Source organism: Dasypus novemcinctus, chromosome 10 (assembly GCF_030445035.2).
Source record: "Dasypus novemcinctus isolate mDasNov1 chromosome 10, mDasNov1.1.hap2, whole genome shotgun sequence".
Taxonomy (NCBI): Eukaryota; Metazoa; Chordata; class Mammalia; order Cingulata; family Dasypodidae; genus Dasypus; species Dasypus novemcinctus.
The window spans coordinates 8,404,127-8,428,417 of record NC_080682.1 but is presented as its reverse complement, the minus strand read 5'-3'; the positions used below and the strand labels follow the sequence as shown (position 1 = coordinate 8,428,417).

Below are 24,291 nucleotides of genomic sequence, written 5' to 3'. Positions count from 1 at the left end.
CGCAAGGAGAACCACCCCGTGCAAGAAAAAGTTCAGCCTGCCAGGAGTGGCGCCACACACAAAGAGAGCTGACGCAGCAAGATGACGCAACAATAAGAGACACAGATTCCTGTGCCGCTGACAAGAATACAAGTGGACATAGAAGAACACACAGCAAATGGACACAGAGAGCAGACAACTGGGTGGGAGTGAGGGAAGGAGAGAGAAATAAATAAAATAATCTTTTAAAAGAATAAATAAAGTAGATGTATGATTATTCTAGGAATGGAAGAAATTATATCATTGATTTAAAGGCAGTGGCCACCAGAGTTTCTGAGGGGAGGGAAAAAGAAGAATAGGTACAACATGGGGGCATTTGGGGGACATTGTAATTTCCCTGCATGAATTGCAAATGATGGGTACAGGCCATTGTACATTTTATCAAAACCTATAAAATTACGTGGGGCAAAGTGTAAACTATAATGTAAACTATAGTCCTTGGCTAGTACAATGCTTCGATACATTTTCATCTATTGTAACAAATGTACCACACTAATGAAAGATGTTTTAATGTGGGAAAGTCTGGGGGGCGGGGGGAATGTATCTGGGAATCCCCTATATTTTTTATGTAACATTTATGTAATCTAAAGGTTCTTTAACAAAAATATTTAAAAGTTAAAAATTTTAAAACATGATGTAAGTTTTATTTCATATGAATACAAAAAATTGGTTATATTTCCTTTTGAACATAATTATTGGTCGAGTCTGCCCCAGTTTTCCTTTGTCCTCGTCTTTCTATCCCATCCAACATTTATAATTACTTTGAGACCATGCTTAGTTTGTTTTAATATTGCTTCTATTTTTGAAATAAGCCAAGAAGATTATTCAGGTCCTACCTCGGTCTAAAATTTGTGGTTCATGTATTGGGGTCCCAGTAATGGACTTAAAGATGCCCATTCATATCCCAGCATTCTTTTCAAGGTGGGAGATCTTTTAATAGATAGTTATAATAGGAACATGTTTTTGTTTTGTTTTGTTTCGATTTTTTTGAAGCCCAAGGTTTCAAACAGTAAGATAATGGTATTTCTTCTCTGTGAAGTCCTTTATCAGGAATGCCTAAGAATTATCTTCTTTCCTCCCTGTGAGAGCAGCTGTTTGTTTCTTGAGAAAAATATGGGTCTTGCCTTGGGGGTGGGATGGATAGGGAGATCAAAGATGGAATTATCTCTGGACAAAAAGAAAACCAGCTGCTTATGCAGTACTTAAAAATGTACCATTTAAAGGTAAAATGGCAAGCTGTTTCAGCCCCCAACATGACCTACTTTAGAAAATGTTAATTGTCTTTAGGGAGAAAGACATCTCAATTACAAATTATGCAATTTTCTTGTTTTGTTTGTTTAAACTTCCTAAGAATCTGTCACAGGCTGAATGTTTGGAAAAGGGGAATAAAGGAAAGACAAGGTAAATGAGAAAGGGAAGGGAGCTGAAATAACAGTTTGGTGTTTCCTTTCTTAGTTCTACAGTTCATCTAAAGTAGCAGCATCTGGATAGAGGTAATGTCTCCATGATTGGGAATAAGGGCGAAGATCTCTGTATTTAGCCTCTTACCGTTACTGTGCTTCTTTCATACTTTACAGAAGTAAGGATTTCTTCCACCTGTGCCATTCAGGTTGTCATTCCCATCTCAGTACAGAGGAGGTACAGACCAACTCCTCACCTATATGATTTCAAAAATAGTACAGGGATCCTGGGATAATGACATGGCAGGACGTAATAGAAATTTTTCTGGATACTTATATGCTATATCTTCTTCCTTGTATGTAGTTCTAGAGTGACGCTAGAGCTACTTTTTAAAAATCCAATTTATATTTTGTCGACTTACTGTATTCAGTTCCCCAATTACCTCTCTTTCCTATATTCTCAGAAAACTTCACTTCTCTCCCTCCAACATCTTAACAAGCAGCTGAATCCTAGAAAATGTTAGGTGAACTGTTAGAATTGTGTGCTAGTCAGTTTGGAGACCAAAATGCAGATCCAAGTTCCTTCTACTGTACCACATTGCTCTTTTTTCCTGCTTGAAATCTTTGTGTCTATCCCTACTTTCATCTGCACTAATTTTATTCTGAGAAGGAAAGATCCTTCACTCAGGCTTTTGCTTTTACTACTTCATTGAAATGGCTCTTAAAGTCACCAGTATTTTCCATTTGGACAAATCCTATGATTGCTTTTCTATCCTTGTCTTAATCCGTTTCTCAGCAGCAACTGACACATCTTCTTGAGCACTTTCTTCTCTAGGTTCATGAAAGCACATCCTTTTGATTTTCTTACTTCACTGGCAGCTCCTCAGTCTAGTTGTTTGGTCTCTTCTCTCCCAGGCTTCTAAGTGTTGAGATGCCATGGGTTCCATCAGTGGTCTTTTCTCTTTTATTTGAACCCTCCCCTGGAAGACCTCAACCAGTGATATCATACCTGTGATATTTAAGTATAATATTGCTTTAAATATCTTCTCTATGCCATGATTCATAAATCTTTATGAATCTTTCTCATGAATTCAAGGATTATATTGCCAGCTACCTACTTGAAATTTTTCTCTTGAATATTCAAGATGTCTTAAGCGTAATAAACTCCTGACTTTTCTGTTGTATCCACCCCACATTTTCCCCAGTATCCCCCATCTCGATAAACAGCAGCACTATATATCCATCCTATTGCTCAAGCAAAAACCCAGAAATATCTTTTTCTTTTTCCTTTTAACCTGTGTTCATTGTTCCTAAATTCTACCCTTCTATCCATCTCGACTGTTACTCCTCCTGACCAAGTCTTTTCAGTGTCTTGTTTAGGAAATTCATCTCATCCTGAAGTAATAAAGATTTCCCCATGTTTCTCCTAAATCATTGCCTTTCATATGTAGGTATTTAATCCACCTGGAGATTATTTTTGTTTGTGGTATGAGGTATGGATCAAAACTTGTTTTTTTTCCATTTCATAGTTAATCCTTTTCCCAGTTACTGAAATCCTGCATTTTTCTTATATTTAGCTTCATTGTATCTGTGATGTTGTTTCTGGGCACTCTATTCTGTTTCGTTGGTTTATTTTTCTGTTCCTTCAATAATACCATACTATCTCAACTATTGTTGCTTTGTTGCTTTGTAGTAAGTCTCCATGTCCGACAGTCTAATTTCCCCACCTTGTTTTTATTTTTCAAGAGCACTTTGGTTTTTCTTGGCCCATTTCTCTTCCTTATAAATCTTAGATTTTGAATCTATGAAAGATTCTGTTTGAATTTTGGTCAGTGTTATATTAATTCTGTATATCAGTTTGGGGAGGAATTGAGATCTTGATGCTAGAGTTTTCCTTATACATGAACATGGCATCTCTTCTACTCTTCTACTTGTTTAATGTTTTACAGAGTATTTTGTACTTTTCTCCATAAAGTTTTGCACATCTTGCAGGTGGAAGCAGCTTAGAGTAGTAGTGAAGAGCAAAGGAAAATGCAAATTAAACCCACAGTGAGAGAATACTGCACACCTATAGGAATATCTACAAGTGTTACTAACGTGTTAGAGAAATATGGAGCAACTGAAACTCTCATACACTCCTGATGGGAATGTAAAATGGCACACCCACTTTGGAAAATACTTTGGTACTTTCTCTAAAAGCTAAAAATAGTTTTACCATATGACCCAGCAATTTTACTCCATAAGAAATAAAAACATATGTCTACATGAAAACTTGTATTTGAAAATTTTTAGCATCATTATTTATAATAACCAAAAATTGGAAACAACCCAAATGTCTACCAATCGGTGAATAAACAAAATATGGTATATACATACAATTAGAATACTATTCAGCAATAAGAGGAATGAAATACTGATACATGCAACAAGTGGATGAACCTCAAACACATAAAAAGCCATGAATGTCCAGAAAAGACTTATCTATAGAAACAGAGAATAGATTAGTGGTTGCCTGGGATGGGGTGGTAATGGGGATTAACTGTAAACAGTCACAAGATATCTTATTTTTGTGATGGAAATATTCTAAAACTCAAATGTGGCAATGGTTGCATCATGTCATAAATTTACTAAATATTGAATGCATACTTAAAAGAGGAATTATATGGCAAATAAGTTAAAACCCACTAAAAAAGTCATTTGTCAGCCTGATTATTTCTTATCTGTTTTTTTCCTCAGGCTATTTTTTGTAAAAAATAAAACAAATATCTGTATATTCAAATAATTTTATAAACAGTATAAGTATACTACTCAGAAATTTACTTTTAAAGCTCATATAGATTTTTACCAGTACCCTATTAAAATTGAAGCAATTTTGTAAGTAGAGTTACTCACAAAAGGAAAAACTTTTTGTAATTTTTTCTATCAATTCTTTTTTAAATTTTTTTAAAAAGATTTATTTTTTTTAATTTATTTCTCTCCCTTTCCCCACCCCACTCCTGTTGTCTGCTCTCTTGTGTCCATTTGTTCTGTTTTCTGTGTCCACTTGCATTCTTGGTGGCACAGAGAATCTATGTCCCTTTTTGTTGCGTCATCTTGCTGCATCAGCACTCCATGTGTGCAGCGCCACTCCTGGGCACTTTTTTCATGCAGGGCAGCTCTCCTTGCAGGGCACACTTCTTGCACGTGGGGCTCCCCTATGCAGGGAACACCCTGTGTGGCATGGTACTCCTTGCATGCAACAGCCCTGTGTGTGGGCCAGCTCACCACACAGGCCAGGAGGCCCTGGGTTCGAACTCTGGACCTCCTATATGGTAGGTGGATGCTCAGTCAGTTGAGCCACATCCACTTCCCTCAATTTATTCTTTATATTGATAAAGAATAAATTGATATATTGATATATATTGATATATTGATATATTGTTGTAGGGAGAAGACAGAGCTTATTCTTTCTATCTTATAATTAAAGAATTAAAGAGAAGAAAAAAGTGACTTGCTAATATGACACAGCAGTTTCTTGGTAGGACAAGTAAATAATCAGGGTCACTTATCTTCTGGTCCAGAATTTATCTGCTCTGCTCCCAAAAGGACCATCAGTTTTGATTCAGGGGACTATTCAGTTTTTAGATAATCCAGATCTTTGTTTCTTCTTTCTTCCCCTTTTTCTGTTCAAAATGTGATCACTTCACTGTTCATCAATATCCTACTAGAAAAGAGATTGAGGGTAGGAGGAGGAATCTGATCGTTTATCTTTTGGTAAGCTTCTCTAGTTATGATTTGCATGAGAATAAGTTTGAAACAGCTATAAATGCAGGTTGGGGATCATTTATAGATATTAAAACTGTTTCTCCTTTAACTTATAATCAAGCACAAACTAGAATAATTTAGGAGGCTTCAAAAGATTCATGTCATTATATATTTTTCCATTCTCTATCCATTTATCAAGTAGACAGCCTAATTCTGTCAGACTTAGTTTAATGGAAACTAAAGAAAAGAATTTCTGGAGAGAATTTGCTTGGGCTCAAATAATATGTCCTTACTGAAGTCTAGACAAGTTACTCAATGATCTCCCTATTATGTGGTTTAGCACTTAATTATGTATCTTGTCATTTTTTAGGTAATTGTTTGATATAGTTGTATTAGTCAGCCAATGGGGTGCTGATGAAAAATACCAGAAATTGGTTAGTTTTTATAAAGGGTATTTATTTGGGGTAGGAGCTTGCAGATACCAGATCATATACAGCATAAGTTACTTCCCTCACCAAAGCCTATTTTCACGTCTTGGAGCAAGATGGGTTCCTCTCTTCCCAGGGCTTGCTTCTTTCCAGGCTTAGGGTTCCCCTCTTCCTGGGGCTCCAGCCTAAGACTTCAGTATCACACTCCAATGTGAAAACTCCAACATCAAAAACCCCCTACTCTGTCCTTTACCATGCCTTTACCATGCACCTTGGTGGGTGAGGACTCAACACCCTAATGACATGGCCCAATCAAAGCCCTAATCATAACTTTAATCACTCCCAGGTACAGACCAGATTACAAACATAATCCAGTATCTATTTTTGGAATTCATAACCATATCAAACTGCTACACTCCACTCTCTGAATTCCAAAAAGACATTACAACATTAAAAAAAAACTTAGTAACAATGCAAGTACTAAATCATATAACAATCAACTTAAAGAAATACAGTTGGTCTTGGGGCAAAGTCGTGTCTGCTATAGACCTCTGAAACTCAAAAAAACAATTTATCTGTTTCCAGTACACAAATGGACAGACGAAGGATAAACATTTTCATTACAACAAGGAGAAATTGGGAGGGAAACATGAGTCACGGGTCCTCTACAGTTCAGTAAACCTGCAGGGCATCCTCCGTTCGATTTCAGTCTGAGAGTCATTCTTAAGATGATGATTTCTTCTCCTTGGGTCCTTTTGGGAACCCATCCTTTCCACAGGCTTGCCCAACAGCCATTTTCTTGGTTCCACCCTTATCAAGCACCTGAGTATCGACCAAGTTCCAGACCTCACCCTCCAAGAGTGTTGGGGTGATTGCCACACCTTACCCAAACTTTGGGTTAGAGTCTTAACCCCCCTAGCACAGTGATGTGAAGACAGCATTCCCCCTAACCTTTTTTTTTTTAATTCATTTTTAAAAAAATATTACATTCAAAAAATATGAAGTCCCATTCAACCCCACTGCCCCCACCCCCCACTCCCCCCACAGCAACACTCTCTCCCATCATCGTGACACTTCCATTGCATTTGGTAAGTACATCTCTGGGCATCGCTGTACCTCATCCCCCTAACCTTTGACAAACAGGCTCAACCTACTCAGAGCAATGAGCTGACCACTTGGCCTTCCCTAACCTTTGGCATGCAGGCTCAACCATCTCAGAGCAACGAGTTGACCACCTGGCCTTCCCTAATCCATGGGGGACAGGTCCACCCCTCACAGACCTGTGGGGTGCCAACTTTAACCGCCCTAATCCTTGAGGAATATGTTCCACCCTTTCTCTACCCTGGAGTGGCAAAACTCTCCCAGAATATCAGGTGGGAACATCTACCCTCTTCAACTACTGTTGTACACATGGGTGGGGTTCCTCTCTTGCTCCAAGGTTATATCTTAATTCCAGATCCCAGCTCCCATGGTTTTCCTCTTAAAGCTATTTCTCCTTCAGTCTCTCCTTTCCATGTCCCTTTTAGTTCAAGCTGACAGTAGTTTTGTTCACACAGCTCTCTCAAAAACGTTATTGGTTTAGCATGCAAGAAGCAGGGGTCCAAGCCATCAGACAGTAAGACTTTCCACAAGTCTTTCTGAGATAACTGCATTTTCAATCCTGGTTTACAAGTTCCAAGTTTAGTTAAGCCCTCTAATGGGGTACTTTCATCTGGGAACTTGATTTCCAGAGGCTTGGAATTTCCAGAATCAGTTTCTGTTTTCTTTGTGCCTGACAGTTCAGTCCTCAGTATATCTTTCTCATTTAGCATTTTGCTATAAGCTGCAAGCAGAAGCCAAGCCACGTTTTCCAGGATTGCTTTGGAAATTTCTTCAGCTAAATGCCCAGGCTCACCATTTTCAAATTCTGCCTTCCATAAATCAGAAGTTAATCTTGCTAAGGTCTGTGCAAACTTTAAAACACAGATTGCCTTTTTTCCAGTTTCCAATAATAGTTTCATCATTTACTTCTTTTTTTAAAAAAGATTTTATTTATTTATTTCTCTCCCCTTCCCCCCCCCCACCCTACCCCAGTTGTCTGTTCTCTGTGTCTATTTGCTGCATCTTCTTTGTCTGCTTCTGTTGTTGTCAGCAGCATGGGAATCTGTTTCTTTTTGTTGCATCATCTTGTTGTGTCAGCTCTCCGTGTGTGCGGCGCCATTCCTGGGCAGGCTGTACTTTGTTTCGCGCTAGGCGCCTCTCCTTATGGGACGCACTCCTTGCGCGTGGGGCTCCCCTGTGTGGCAGGGCACTCCTTGCGCGCATCAGCACTGCGCATGGGCCAGCTCCACACGGGTCAAGGAGGCCCGGGGTTTGAACCGCAGACCTCCCATGTGGTAGACGGACGCCCTAACCATTGGGCCAAGTCCGTTTCCCTCATTTACTTCTAAAGCATCATAAAAAGTCTCTTTAGCATCCATATTGCTATCAGCAGTCTCTTCAAAGCACTGTAGGTCTTTTCTTCCAAGCATCTCACAATTCCTCCAGAAAATACCCCTTACCCATTTATAAAAACATTCCAGCATTTCGGTAATTGCAAAAGCACTACCCCAGTCCTGGTACCAAATTCTGTATTAGTCAGCCAAAGGGGTGCTATCTATTTTTGGAATTCATAACCATATCAAACTGCTACAATATTTAAATCCTGTCCTCCCACCTAGGTTATGAACTGCTCAAAAGTAGGGATCATACCTCATTTTTTTCTGTGTATCTTAGAGCTCCTAGCATAGATCTAAGTACAGAGAAGATGCACAGTAAATGGTAAAGGGAGAGCTTGCTGAGAAGAGAGAGAATGTCTAACCCAACTCCTTGCTCATTTGGTATTTAACTTTGTCCTTCCTTCTGATGATGCAATGAGAAAGTTCCCTACAAAGATGCACACACTCGTGAAATAAATGGAAGGGAGATGGCTCGGGTGCAGCGAGTTCGTGTAAAAGACCAGGAGTTCCCTCCCTATTTAGAACAGCAGTTGCCTCACTCCTCTTATTGAAAGAAAGAGAAGAGAACCAAAGAAGAAAACCACAGTCAGGATAAAACAATGAATAAATAAACATGATGATGTAGCATTTACTGCATGCTTTCCATATGCCGGGCTTGTTATATGAGTTCTCTCAGTTAGTCCATACCACAATGTTACTAAGTAGGGACTTTTGTTAACTTCCTTTTACATGAAAAACTGAGGCACAGAGGTTGCCAACGAGGAAAATAAGGAGTGGAATCAAGAAAAGACCAAGATTCAGAAGGAAGATGTTTCGTTACATTTTGTTATGTTTTGTTAATGATGGGGGGATGGGACTTGACTAAAATACCCAAATGGAACTTTTAAAAGTTGTGAGTGCTAATATCAATATATTTTCAAAATGCTTTTATAGAGAGGAGGATTACCTTTGAGCTGAATAACTTAATATAATTCCTTTGGATTCAGCCACCTTTGTGATATTGTTTTACTTTAAAGGCAAAGCATTGCCTTTTTTGAGCCTAGTACACAGAGGTCCACCTATCTCTGCCTGCCTTTTCACTGACATTCCAGAAGCAGACTAACTCAAGCATCTCAGACATACATTTTATTTGAAATTCCCTTTGAGTAAGGATTTCTGGCTACAACTGCCCTCCTGTCTTACCCCATGTGAGGAGAAGGATAAGAGGGAAGCTATAAAGTAATCTTCAGCCTCTTCCCATATCCCCAAGCTATATTGTGGAATATCCGACTTCCATCCTACTCTGACATGGGGGCACCTTGTGAGCTCTCTGAAATGCAGAAGAGTAGGGATTTGATTCTCCTTCTAGAGATTTTGGAAAGAACCTCTTTTACCTTTAAATTTTGAGATCTCTTCCCTTCCTTCCATAAGTTTAGAGCCAGGATTTCTTGATAGGGTATTGACCTCTAAAAGGGACTTTGGGATAATTCAGCTGGTTCTCTTAAAAGTATTTGGGAGGCCCAGGGCGGAGCAGGTTTGTCTTAATTCGAGCTGGCAGCCCTCAGCCTTCCCCTGCCCCTAGAAAGCACAGGCTGCCTTGTGAAGCTGGTTCCCCCTACCTCCCTAAGGGGGTTTCACGAATCTCCAGGCAGTCTTGGAAGCCATAGTTCAACAGTCTCTGAGGAAAATTTCATATCTATGTGATATAACAGAAAGGGTCAGAAAACATTAGGCAAATAAAAGTGTGGAATGTATTAAGCAAGGTGAACATCTCCGGATGCAGTTGTGGAGGTCCTAGTTCTGCAAATATAGCTAATGACTTTAAGGAATTTTGGACAAAAGTGAAGAAGTATCATGATAAAGAAGTACAAGGTTTACAAGTAAAAGTAACCAAGCTGAAAAAGAAATGAATTTTAGATGCACAAACACTAGAAGAATTTTTCACCAAGAACCGACAACTCAGAGAGCAACCGAAAGTCCTTCATGAAATCATTCAAGTTTTAGAAGATCAGGAGTATGTGATCACTGTGCAGTAACTGAAGAACATAGGCAGAAAAAAACAGCAAGAGTTTGAAAATATCCGGTAGCAGAATCTTAAACATATCACAGAGCTTATGAATGTAAAGAATACTTTACAGGAAGAAAATAAAATGCTTTCTGAACAAATTCAGCAGATAATTGGGAAAGACCAAAACAGCCTCAAGCAAATGACCTTGAACCTAAAGATGTTATCCCAGATTATCACCAATAACAGCTTTTTCATTTTCTGGCGTTAACTGACTTTGAAGAAAGAAAGCCTCCATGTCTGATATGCAAAACAAGCATAATAAAGTGGAGCACTCTCTGTGTGCACTGTATTGAGAAACACGCCAAAGTCTTCATCTTATTCACAACATAACTCTAATGAAAGTGAAATTCTAGTGGCTGACACTTGTGATCAGAGTCAATCTTCCATGACTAAAACACATGGAACAAGCAGTTATCCCACTAAGGCATCTTTTAATTTAACTACAGTTGTTGCTGAAGCACTTGGACTTAGTGCTCTAGAAGAATCTGCATCTCAAGATCCCGTGAGTCCTCTTGGTAGTGAGCTCTACCACTGTCTGGAAGGAGAACACAAGAAATTACCTTTTGAAGAATCCATAAGAAATAGTGAAGATGATTTAAGATTTTCAGATTCTACTTAAAAGACTCCTCCTCCAAGAAGAATTACATTTTGTTTTAAGATTTATTTTTTTATTTCTCTTCCCTTCTCCCCCGCTCCAGTTTTCTGCTCTCTGTGTCCATTGGCTGTGTGCTCTTCTGTGTCCACTTCTATTCTTGTCAGTGGCCCGGGAATCTGTGTCTCTTTTTTGTTGCATTATCTTGTTGTATCAGTTCTCCATGTATGCAATGCCACTCCTGGGCAGGCTGCACTTTCTTTTCATGCTGGGCGGCTCTCCTTATGGGGCTCACTCCTTGCACGTGGGGCTCCCCTGTGCAGGGACACCCCTGCGTGGCACGGCGCTCCTTGTGCACATGAGCACTGCACATGGACCAGCTCCACACAGGTCAAGGAGGTCCTGGGTTTGAACCGCGGACCTCCCATGTGGTAGGCAGACACTCAATCCGTTGAGCCAAGTCCGCTTCCTGTCCCCAAGAAGAATTAACTACTCGGGTATCATCTCCTGTATTTGGAGCTACCTCTAATGTGAAAAATAGTTCAGGTTTGAACACAAGCCCATCACCTTCTCTTTCAGAGACTGGGGGTAAAATCTAGCTGAAAACAAGTCCTTTCAGCTTAAAATTCCAGATCAGAGAAAGCTAGATCAAAATCTGAAGACAGTATCTTTTTGTTTTCCTTCTAGACTTTTTAATATGCAGATTAAATTCAAAATATTTAGCAAATTTGGGATACTTTTGTATATTGTGTGTGTTTTTTTACTATGTTTCCCTATTTATTTTAAAAACTACTCACACACTAGATTACCATGTGTCTGTAATTTCCACCAAACCATAATTTCCCTCATTGAGGTAATGTACACAAAGTGCTTGACCCAGTACGCACCCAATAAGCAAAAGCTTAGGACAGAACAGAAAACATACAACAAGGATTGGAAATAAGGTTTTGTCCAGAACAAGCAAGCACGTATACATGTCAGTTAAAGTGCTGACACCAGGCAAACTCTTGCTCTAAATGTCATGATATGGGGAGCAAATGTGGCTCAAGCAGTTGAGCACCTGCCTCCCACATGGGAGGTCCCGGGTTTGGTTCCAGTGCCTCCTAAAGAAAAAACAAAGCAGTCAATGAGCAAACAGACAGGGGAGCCATGTGTGTTTGCGGGGGGGGATTTTTTTTTAAAAGTCATGATACTACATTCCTATCTTTGCTCAAGACAACAGAAACCATTAGATTCTTTCAGTAAAAATATTTTATTATAGCAAAAAAATACACATTTATAAGGACTGTCAGGAAAAACAGGTTATTTCTATTTGCTGGTGCCTCAAAAAGAAGTTTCATTATTGAAACAAAAGTTACAAGAAAAATTCTCCACCTCAGAACATGTATCCTGATATCTCTAGAGGTGGTTGCTGGCTGACCCCAGGTGTTTGAATAAAGACAATGGCGCTTGGGGAAGCGGACTTGGCCCAGTGGTTAGGGCGTCCTTCTACCACATGGGAGGTCCGTGGTTCAAACCCCGGGCTTCCTTGACCCGTGTGCAGCTGGCCCACGCGCAGTGCTGATGCGCGCAAGGAGTGCCGTGCCACACGGGTGTCCCCCGTGTAGGGGAGCCCCACGTACAAGGAGTGCGCCCCATAAGGAGAGCCGCCCAATGTGAAAGAAAGTGCAGTGTGTGCAGGAATGGCATTGTACACACAGAGAGCTGACGCAGCAAGATGACACAACAGAAAAGAAATACAGATTCCCGTGCCACTGACAACAACAGAAGCAGACAAAAAGAAGAACAAGCAGCAAATTGGGGGGGGGAATAAATAAAATAAATCTTAAAAAAAAAGACAATGGCGTTTTGATGTTACTTTCAAACATGTACTCTCAGAAATAGCTTAATTCCCTCCTTTGGATAAAACATGGTTTCTTAGGTCTGCAAGAATTCAGGTTGCACTTGTGCCACTCTCTGGAATTCTTTAGTATGGGTCTTGGGGCACTGCATCTCACACCAGCTGATGGATACCATCTCGACACCTGACTCACTGGGGGCCACCACCACTCGGAGCTCATTTTCAGCAGTGGTCAGCAGGTGGTTGGACTGTGCATCACCTAGGGATATCACTTTAGCCAAGACAATGTCTTCTGGGCGTAAACTCATAAATTTCAACCTTGTTTTTTCTGTAGCTCGGACATCTTCCTTGCGGATAGTTCCTCGAAAACAGTTCTTAAGTGGTGTGGACCCTGTGTGTAAGATATGCACTTTAGCACAGCGTGAGTTGATGCTAAGACCTTACAGGGTACAATAGCCCCCACATCTGGCAGTAATTGGGACTCTGTCTCTCTCATCACTGACACCATAGGAAAAGCACCGTTTTCGCTGCTCTTCATCAGGCAGCCAGCAAGCGATGAAAAGATGTAACCGTGCTGGGTGTAGGCGCCGCTTCCCGGGCTGCCCTCCTCCACGTTACACAGACATTTGCCTGCAGAAGAAAACTGCTTCAGCTACGGATCCCCAGAAGCTTTTGTCCGTCCAGCCTATTTGCCCCTGTTCCCAACCAGGACTCTGTGGGCACCGCTCACTTCTGTATACTGTTCTTTATTAATTCAAAATTCAAGAAAAAGCACTTTTTCCTTGACTCCACATATTATTCAAAACATCATTTTGATTACTGTATTGTTTTTGCTTTGTTTTCCCTTTTTTTATTACCTTCTTTTTTAAAGATACATAGCTTGCACAAAATGTTACATTAAAAAATATAAGAGGTTCCCATATACCCCTCCTCCCCATCCCCCCACACTCCTCCCACATCAACAACTTCTTTTTATCAGTGTGGCACATACATTGTATTTGATGAATACATTTTGGAGCTCTGCTACACAACATGGATTATAGTTTACATTGTAGTTTATGCTCTCTCCCAATCCATTCAGTGGGTTATGGCAGGATATATAATGTCCTACATCTGTCCCTGCAATATCTTTTTTTTTTTTTATCTTTTTATATATATTTTTTAATTGAAGTATACCATTCATACATAAACACACAAAAACAAGAATATAGTAAAGATTGCAAACTTACAAAATAAACATACATAACATCACACAGGGGTGTCATATATCACCCCTCCACCAACTCTTTGCATTGGTGTGAAACATTTATTACAAACTGTGCAAGAGCATCATCACAATATTTCTACCAACTGTAGTCCTTATCTTACATTTGGTAAATTTTCCCCCCAACCTGTACTATTTTTAATGTATTTTTGTTGCAGATATTGTTAACTTGCAAAACGATCACACAGATGTGTAGATTTCCCATGCAACTCCACACACTGGTGGAACATTTGTTATAGATTATGAGATAATATCATCAGGCTATTACCACCAATCATGGTCCACAGCATACATCTGGCACACTATTCCGTACACCTCCATTGTCAACACAGTATAGCTTGGCATTAATCCTGCAATATCTTTTTGACATATCATAATTTTGTGTCTGAAGTGAACATGATCATTAGCCAGTTATATTCTAAAAATCAGATGCTTACAAATAAAAACACAAATGAGCCCATAGGTATACAGGATAGCACTGCTCACATTAAAATGCCATTATTGATAAAGATAAACATTTGGTGCTTCTGAAACCATTGGGAGGAAGACTATCCAAAAGGAAGAAAACTGAGGAAGAAAGTGAACATGAAGTTGCCCCCAAGCCTCTTCTGATAAAGAAAGTGCTTTTCCTTTTCCACCAGAGAGTAATTTTTCCACCAGTGGCAACTTGGTGATGGATAAACCTCTGGATCTGTCTGATTGGTTTTCAGCTAATCAACTTTAAGAGAAAAGCCAAGGAAATGGTACCTCTAAAAATAGGTCCAGGCAAGTGTCTCTTTAGGAGGTTTTGAAACCCATTTCAAAGAGTTTTTCCTCAAGTCGTAGACCTTGAATGGGAGCTGTGTGTTAACGAAAGATTCCCCAGAGGATCCCTGTCTACAAGAATGCATCCTCCAGTCCCTGAGTAAATCTTCTCCAGATAATAAAACACCATTATAGGTAAGAGAAAAAAATCCAGTCTTCAAAATCCCTCCACATCCATGTGGAAGTTTGGAGATAGAGAATCTTTTTGATGATATGAAGAGTGCTGGTTCTCGTGAGCCAATAAAAATGAAAACGAGGTCAGTCCAAAGAGCATGTGAACTTGCATCAGTTCTTCAGTTAAATCCATGTATAATTACTAAAACAAAGTCCCTACAAACCAATGAAGACATATCTTTTGAAGATATCCAGTGGAGTATAGATCCACAACCTTTCTCAGTATAAAATGGATATTACTATAATAGATGTACAGGATGGCAATCAGTCAAAATTAGGAGGAGGAGAGACAGTGGACATGGATTGTATATTGGTTAGTGAAAGCATGCTTTTAAAAGTGAGGAAGCAAGAACAGAAAGGAGAAAAAGTCCAGATGGAGAAAGAAAGATGAGTGATAGCTGTGATAGCTTGGATGATGTGTTTGCCTGGACAACACATGAAGACTGAATCCTGTTGGCAGATAGTTTCCCCAAAGTAGCAGATGAAAAGGAGGAATTGGTGGCGGACTTGGCTCAGTGGTTAGGGCGTCCATCTACCACATGGGAGGTCCATGGTTCAAACCCCAGGCCTCCTTGACCTGTGTGGAGCTGGCCCATGCGCAGTGCTGATGCACGCAAGGAGTGCCATGCCACGCAGGGGTGTCCCCCGCATAGGGGAGCCCCACATGCAAGGAGTGTGCCCCATAAGGAGAGCCACCCAGCGCGAAAGAAAGTGCAGCCTGCCCAGGAATGGTGCTGCACACACAGAGAAATGACACAACAAGATGACACAACAAAAAGAAATACAGATTCCCGTGCCACTGACAACAACAGAAGTGGACAGAGAAGATGCAGCAAATAGACACACATAGAGAACAGACAACCGGGGTGGGGGGGGGGGGAGGGGAGAAAAATAAATAAATAAATAAATTTATTTTAAAAAAAAAAAAAGGAGAAATTGTCAGCAGCCACAAAGACACCAAACACCTACTGAGATAAACATGATAAAATTAAACAAAGCATTTGTGGAGTTATGTTTAAAGGTGATAAAAGAGAGACTAGCCTACAAAATCTGTTGAGGTCGTTCGTAAAAAAGGAGAAGACAATTGCTTGGACATACGTGTAAGGAATGTGAAATTTATTATGCAAATAAACCAACAGAAGAACGAAAAAAGAAGTTGGCTTCCTGCTCAAGACACCGAATCCACTGCATTCCACCAAACATACCAGAAAATTTCTGGGAAGTTGATTTTCCTACCGCTCAAACATGTATGGAGAGAGGTTACATTAAGGAAGGTCTTAATCCTTGTCCTTGTCCAAAAAGATGGCAGCCTTACAGTGCCATGCTTTCTCCAGAAGGGAGGGAGCAGAAGACATAGATGTAAGCAAAAACTGGAGGACAGAAGACCTTTTTTTTTGTTGTTGTTGTTATTTGTAGTTAAAGTTAGTATTAAACCTGATTTTTTTAATCTCCTGTAAACTGATTTGTAAATCATTGTTTTATTGAAAATGTTTTTAAATGGAATTTACCAACCACACAATTATTTAAAGTATAGATGAGTTTATGTTTTATTTTCTTGCTTTTCCACCTTTAAAACAATATGGTGTCCTCATTTTGCACTCTAATTTAAAGAGGTGTTTGTTTACTTTATTTGGTAATGCCTAATTACAATTTCAAAAATAAAAAAAAAAATGAAAACGAAAATTTAAAAAGCATTTGGGAGGACATCAGCAAGGTGTGGATTAAGAAGTTCCAAAATCCTAAACCCTCACAGATACTTTGAAAAGCAAGTAGAATCAACTTTCTCAGAACTTTGGAAATAAGCCAAAGGCTTACAGCAACCAAGTGAAGGTTGAATCTAGAAAAAGGCAACTTAGAAACAGTGGTAAATCCTCATGGCACTTTACTAGCCCTTACCCCACCTACTTGCTGGTTCAGCACAGCAGTAGCTCATGCCCTTAGTGTGAGTCCCTGGTCTAGGGCCAGAAGAACAGATTCCACCTTATTCACATATTGGAGTATGTATATGTCTATTCCATTATGTCTGTCCTGAAGGACAGAGAAATGGCAGGCATGACTGCTAAAACATTGCAATCAAACTGCCCCTGCCTGGATCAGAAAATTACATAGTTGAGGCAGGCAGTAGAGCTTGGAGGAAAGGATGAGATAATTTCCTGGGGACAGCGAGGCATTGAGGGTATCCATGTATAAAGGGGAATTTTAAGGCCATGTGCATGCCCAGGGCAAGATGTATGCTCAAAAGAGGGCTTCCATTTCAGATCTGTTCTTTAGGCTCAGTGCAAGACTGACTGAGCCCTGAGGGAAAACCCTAACATAAAGCCATTCTGCAGAGATTTGAGAAGTGAATTTTTCTGTTTTGTTGTTTGTTAGCTCCTGACACTCAAGGAAATCTCCATCCTAACACTAACTGAATACAAGTTAAAGGAACAGACACTTCAGTGACTACACACTGAGAAATAAAGTCTTTGCATAAAGAGTTTGAAAAAAATCACTAAACAATAGACTACTTACTGTAGCCTTCCAAAATAAGGAAAATTCAAACAGCAAACTGTAGGGAAAGGGATAAGTCTGACTTCTAGAGTTACATTAAAACCTTTAAATGTCCAGATTTCCACTGAAGTATCTCAAGGCATAGAAAGAAACAGGAAAATATTACCCATTCAAAGGAACAGAATAGAGTGATACAATTCATCCTTGATGAAACCCAGGCATTTACTAATCAAAGACATTAAGTCAACTCTCCGAATTAGTTCAGTGCGCTAAAGGAAACCATGAACAAAGAATTATAGGAAACTAGGAAAACAGTACTTGAACAAATGGAGGAATTCAATAAAGAGATAGAAATTTTAAAAAAGAATCAAATTCTAGAGCTGAAAAGTACAATAGCTAAGATTAATTCACTTGAAGGGTTTAACAGAAGATTTAAACAGGCAAGAGAAAGAATCAGTAAACTTGGGCGGCAGACTTGGCCCAGTGGTTAGGGCGTCTGTCTACCACATGGGAGGTCCGCGGTTCAAACCCCAGGCCTCCTTGACCCGTGTGGAGCTGGCCCATGCACAGTACTCATGCACGCAAGGAGTGCCGTGCCACGCAGGGGTGTCCTCTGCATAGGGGAGCCCCACATACAAGGAGTGCGCCCCATAAGGAGAACCGCCCAGCGCAAAAGAAAAGTGCAGCCTGCCCAGAAATGGCACCGCACACACGGAGAACTGACACAACAAGATGATGCAACAAAAAGAAACACAGATTCCCATGCCGCTGACAACAACAGAAGCAGACTAAGAAGATGCAACAAATAGACACAACCAGAACAGACAACCAGGGTGAGGAGGAAGGGGAGAGAAATAAATAAAATCTTTAAAAAAAAAAAAAGAATCAGTAAACTTGAAGATAGGACCACTGAATTTATCCAGTCTGAGGAGAAGAAAAAAAAAAAAAGAAGGTGAACAGAGTCTAAAAGAGCTGTAGACACCATGAAGTATACCAACAAATGCCCTACAGAGAAGAGAATGAGAAAGGGGCATAAAGAATATTTGAAGAAAAATGGCCTAAAACTTCCCAGATTTTATGAAGGACATGAATATATACATCCAAAAAACAAATGAACTCCAAATAAGATAAATGCAAATAGAGCCACAATGAGACACATTATAGTCAGACCATCAAATGCCAAAGGCAAAAAGAGAATCTTAAAAGCAGGAAAAGAAAAGTGACTCATCATGTACAAGGTAGCCTCAATGAGATTTAAGTTCTGATTTCTCATCAGAAATCACTGAGGCCAGAAGGCAATGGGATGTCATATTTAAAGTGCTGGAAGAAAAACAAACCTTATCAACCAAGAATTCTGTATCAGGCAAAACTGTCTTTCAGAAATGAGGGAAGGGAAGAACAAGCAGGATGGTGGTGGGATAAGGAGCTTCTAGAGTCAGCTCCTGCTACAGGGCAGTTAGGAAACACCCACAGCTCTCTGCAGCTAGCTGAAGCACCTGTTTGGGGACTCCAGGAGACCAGAAGAGCATCCTGCAACATCCTTGAAGGAATGGAAGGAGGAGACTGCCCATCTGCAGAGAAGACTCATAAGTAGAGCGCTCCACGCCACAGAGGCTGGTGCACATCCTCCACTGGAGGCACAAGCCACCTTGGGAGCTGTTCCATGGCTAGAATTGAAAGTTCCACTCCCCAAAAATGGGGGCGGAAGAGACGACTAGGCACCAATTTCAGCTACTGATGAGTAAATTCAGTGGGCTACAGTGTGATCCTGAGAACAGCTAAAGTTTGAGCCTGTCCAGGTCAGAAAGAGGCCGGGAGTCTCCATCTTAACTCCGCACCTGGCACAGGGGAAGTGGGGCGGACTAAAAATCCCAGTGCTGGTGTGACTGGCTTCTTTCCCTCCAAGTCAGATTGCAGCTCCAGCCTAGGCCCCAGTGCCACCTCTAGCAGGGAGGAAGCTACAGGGACCTGCGCCAGCCTCTCCGGGAAATTACCGGCCAAGCTGCGGAGGCTGGTGACTATCCTACTCTGGCAGCATGAGCCCCACCCCCTCCCCCCGGAGCTGTTCTGTGGCTGGAATTGGGAGCTCCATTTCCCAGAAAAGGGGAAGAGGAGACAGTTGGCTGCTGATTTTGGCTACTGATTGGTAGACTTGGCTGGCTAAGATATAACCCTGGGAACAGCTGGGGTGTGAACAGCTGGGGGCGGCCAGTAGCCACCATTCTGACTCTGCCCCCGCCTGAGGGGAAGCCAGGCTGACTGAAACGCTCAGTGTCGGCAGGAACAAGTTTATTTCCTGCAGATCAGCCTGCAGCTCTAGCCTAGGCTTCAGCCCCGCCTCTGGCAGGGGGGAGCCTGAGGAGCCCTGTACCAGCCTATCCAGGTAACTGCAGGTAACTTTGGCTGGAATAGACTGAAAATCAGAAGTCTACCAGGGCATCTGTATTCATCTTGAACCTGCACTGCCACTGCATAGATTGCTGCCCACATCTGCAGCTCCATCCCTTCCCCGGGTAGAGGAGAAAGGGATGTGAAGCTTCATCAGTCTCTCTGGGCAACTACAGTCTAGGGCTGCACTTGGATTATTCCACACAGCTGTGACTCTGTCCCTACCCCTGGCAAAGGAGAAAGTTGGAAGAAGCTTCATTGGTCCCTGGTGCAATGAGGGTAGCTTGAGCCTAGACAGCTTATAGCACCAACTATATGCTTGGCCCCTACTGCACAACCAGCAAGGAAGAAAGAAGCCCTAAACTAAAGAGAAAACTGCACCCAGAATAAATACTCTAGTAAGCCAGATGCGAAGACACCAACAAAAAATTACAATCCACACCAAGAAACAGGAAGCTATGGCCCAGTTAAAGGAACAAGAAAAGCCTCCAAACGACATAAAGGAGTTGAGACAACTAATTATAGATGTTTAAACAAATCTCCTTAATAAATTGAATGAGATGGCTAAAGAGATTAAGGATATTAAGATGACATTGGATGAGCACAAAGAAGAATTTGAAAGCATACATAGAAAAATAGCAGATCTTGTGGGAATGAAAGGTACAATCAATGAAATTTAAAAACATTGGAATCATATAATAGCAGATTTGAGGAGGCAGGAGAAAGGATTGGTGAGCTTGAAGAAATGGTCTCTGAAAGTGAACATACAAAAGAACAGATGAAGAAAAGAAAAAATTGAACAAGGTCTCAGGGAACTAAATTAAAGCAAAAGGCATGCAAATATACGTGTCATGGGTATCCCAGAAGGAGAAGAGAAAGGAAAAGGGGCAGAAAGAATATTTGAAGGAGTAATGGTAGAAAATTTCCCAACCCTATCGAAGGACATAGATATCCATGTACAAGAAGCACAACATACTCCCATCCGAAAAAATCCGGATAGACCAACTTCAAGACACATGCTCATCAGAATGTCAAAGGCCAAAGACAAAGAGAATTCTGAGAGCAGCAAGAGAAAAGCAGTGGATAACATATAAGGTATATCAATAAGATAATGTACTGATTTCTCACCAGAAACCATGCAGGCAAGAAGACAGTGGTCTGAAATATTTAAGATACTACAAGAGAAAAACTTCCAGCCAAGAATCTTATATCCAGCAAGACTGTCTTTTCAAAAATGAGGGTGAAATTAGAATATTCACAGATAAACAGAAACTGAGAGAATTTCTAAGCAGAGACCAGATTTTCAGGAAGCTAAAGGGTGTGCTACATGGGAGGTCCGCGGTTCAAGCCCCGGGCTTCCTTGACCCGTGTGGAGCTGGCCCATGCGCAGTGCTGGCGCGCAAGGAGTGCCATGCTACACAGGGGTGTCCCCCGTGTAGGGGAGCCCCACGCGCAAGGAGTGCACCCATAAGGAGAGCCGCCCAGCGCGAAGGAGGGAGCAGCCTGCCGAGGAATGGCGCCACCCACACTTCCCGTGCCGCTGATGACAACAGAAGCGGACAAAGAAACAAGACGCAGCAAAAAAGACACAGAAAACAGACAACCGGGGGAGGGGAGGAGAATTAAATAAAAATTTAAAAAATCTTTTAAAAAAAATAAATAAATAAAGGGTGTGCTAGAGCCTGAAAAGGAAAGACAGGAGAGAGGGGCCTGGAGGAGAGTCTAGAACTGAAGATTATATCAATGAAAGTAACTAAAAATAACTCAAAAGAGTGGTGAAAATAAAATATGACTGATAAAACTCAAATAGTAATAAACTTAACCATGATGTAAAGCACTTGTATTCAAAAAACTGCAACTCAATGTTAAAACAAATCAAAAAAGCCCTAAATAACTGGAAGAACATTCCATGCTCATGGATTGGAAGACTAAATATCATCAAGATGTCAGTTCTGGAGACGGGCTTGGCCCAGTGGTTAGGGCGTCCGTCTACCACATGGGAGGTCTGCGGTTCAAACCCCGGGCCTCTGTGGCCCGTGTGGAGCTGGCCCATGCGCAGTGCTGATGCACGCAAGGAGTGCCGTGCCACACAGGGGTGTCCTCCACGTAGGGGAGCTCCACGCGCAAGGAGTGTGCCCCATAAGGAGAGCCGCCCAACACGAAAGAAAGTGCAGCCTGCCCAAGAATGGCACCACACACACAGAGAGCTGACACAACAAGATGACGCAACAAAAAGAAACACGGATTCCTGTGCCACTGACAACAACAGAAGCGGACAAAGAAGACTCAGCAAATGGACACAGAGAACAGACAACCGGGGTGCGGGGGGGAGGGGGGAAGAGGAGAGAAATAAGTAAAAATAAATAAATCTTAAAAAAAAAAAAAGATGTCAGTTCTACTCAAGATGATATACAGATTTAATGCAATCCCGATAAAAATTCCACCAGCATTAAAGAAAAGACTGAAAACACGATCATTAAATTTACTTGGAAGGGTAAGGAGTCCTGAATAGCCAGAAACATCATAAAAAGAAAAAGTGTACCCTCATCTCCAGATATTTAATCATAATACCTATCTATAGTGGTAAAAACAGCATGGTACTAACCTAAGAACAGACACAGTAGACCAGTGGAACCAAATTTATGGTTCAGAAGCAGACCCTCACAGGTATGGCCAAGGATTTTTGACAAGCCTGTCAAAGTCACACAGCTTGGGAGAACAATCCATTCAACAAAAGGTGCTGAAAGAAGCGGACATCCATAGCTGAAAGAAGGAAAGAGGACCCCTATCTCACACTTTATCCAAAAATTAACTCAAAATGGATCAAGAAAACTCAAAGCAAGAATCATAAAACTTCTAGAAGAAATTGTAGGAAAATATCTTCAAGACCTGCTGGTGGATGGTGGATTCTTAAAGGAGATAAGAGAAGGACTGAGTGGATTACTGATGTTTAATGTATGTAGAAGTTTTAATTAGCTTTACTGTAAAGGTATGGAAATGTATAGAGTGGATGGTAACACACAGTGAGTAACAGCTAGTTTTATTAATGGGGATATGACTGAAAATGGTAGTCTAGTTATGTAAATGCCAAGTGACAGAATGCTAGAGAATAATCTAGGAAGTGGATAGCACAGTAAATCAAGAGGTGGATGAGAACTGTGGTTGATAGTACAGATGCAAGAGTGTCCTTTGTTAGCTAGAACAAATGTATATCACTTACTGCAGGGTGTTGGGAATGTGGAGAAGCATGGGAAAAATACAGCTGGAGTGACCTATGAACTGTGGTTAGTAGTAATAATATAATAATCTTGCATCTGTGCGAAAGATGTACTATGTTGATATTGAGGCAGTATGGAAAATGTGAGTCAAATGTACACTATGTGGACATGGTAACAATCAAATATTATTTTATCTGTACCAAATGACACAAGACCTTGTGGTTTGTTGATGGAGAGGTGTTGTTTGGGAATTCTGCACATGTGCATGATTGTTTTATAAGTTTACAACTTCTGTTTATAAGTTTACAACTTCTGTTATATTTTTTAAACTATATGTTTAAAAAATAATACGGTGGGTTGGGGGAAAAACACATCAAATGTAAGATAGAGACTATGATTAGTAGTAAGATTTTGACAATATTCTTTCATAATTTGTAATAAACATCTCATGTCATTGCAAGGGGTTAGTGGAGGGTTGATGTATGGGACCCCCGTATAATGTTATGCATGTTTGCTTTATAAGTTCACAGCTTTTACTATACACTTAATTGTTTATGTATGTTCATATATAAAAGATTTAAAGATAATAATAGGATTGGTTAGAGGAAAAATATTTTGTTTAGTAGTAATATTTTGACAGTGCTCTTAAATTATTAGTTAAAAAGGTTTTAAAACAATGCAAGTTACTGGTGGTAGGGTTAGATGTTATTTATGTTTGATGTTATATATGCTTGTTTTGTAAGTTTACAACTATTATACACTTTTTGTTTATGTATGTTTATGTATGAGTGATATATTTCAATAAATTTTAAAAGAATATGACACTAAAAGAAGTGACGGAAGGGGAACAGATGGGGCTCAAGCAATTAGGCACCTGCCACCCACATGGGAGGTCCTGGGTTCCGGTGCTTCCTGAAGAAGATGAGGCTCAACAAGCTGCAATGAGCCGTGAGCAGAAGTGGCTCCAGCAGTTGGGCACTCACCTCCAACAATGGAGGTCCTGGGTTCGGTTCCCGTGCCTCCTGAGGAAGACAAGCAGACAATGAGCAAACAGATGAGGGAGCCATCTGTAATGATTCCTACCATTCTATAGTGAAATAAAATAAATATCTAAATCATTATAGGTTACAAATTAGCACACAATTTGTCCTCAAAATTGTTTGAATACTTGGGGAGAGGATTGTGGGAAGATGGCAGAATAGGAAGCTCCAGGAATCAGTCCCTCCACGAAACAATTATTGAACTAGCAGGAACTGTCTGAGTCAACTATTTTGAAATTTTGGAGTCTATTGGAACACTGTGCAGTATCCAAGGAGGAATGGGTGAATAACTCCAAGCTTTTCCCCTAAGATCAGGAACAAGACAAGGATTCCCGCTCACCACTGC

The 24,291-nt window shown here is 40.6% G+C and overlaps 2 protein-coding genes and 1 pseudogene across 4 annotated transcripts in view; 2 read left to right on the top strand and 1 right to left on the bottom strand.

Annotated features, from left to right (window-relative positions):
• Positions 1–24,291, top strand: part of PACS1 (phosphofurin acidic cluster sorting protein 1) — a 187,975-nt gene that overhangs the window by 114,454 nt on the left and 49,230 nt on the right. The window lies entirely within an intron of this gene.
• Positions 8,556–22,656, top strand: LOC139439735 (DNA endonuclease RBBP8-like; annotated as a pseudogene).
• On the bottom strand, positions 12,645–14,109 carry LOC139439736 (exosome complex component CSL4-like). The gene is made up of 3 exons (XM_071217851.1): positions 14,100–14,109; positions 13,087–13,197; positions 12,645–13,006 (listed from the first exon to the last, which is right to left on the bottom strand). Exons 1-3 carry the CDS (start codon positions 14,107–14,109, stop codon positions 12,645–12,647), a joined length of 483 nt encoding a protein of 160 aa, XP_071073952.1.

Bases quoted from the DNA above. Each gene is read 5' to 3' on its own strand.
- LOC139439736 (XM_071217851.1), bottom strand. The intron at 13,007-13,086 runs GTGCTTTTCCTA...GTACCCTGTAAG, and splicing joins GATGAAGAGCAGCGAAAACG to GTCTTAGCATCAACTCACGC.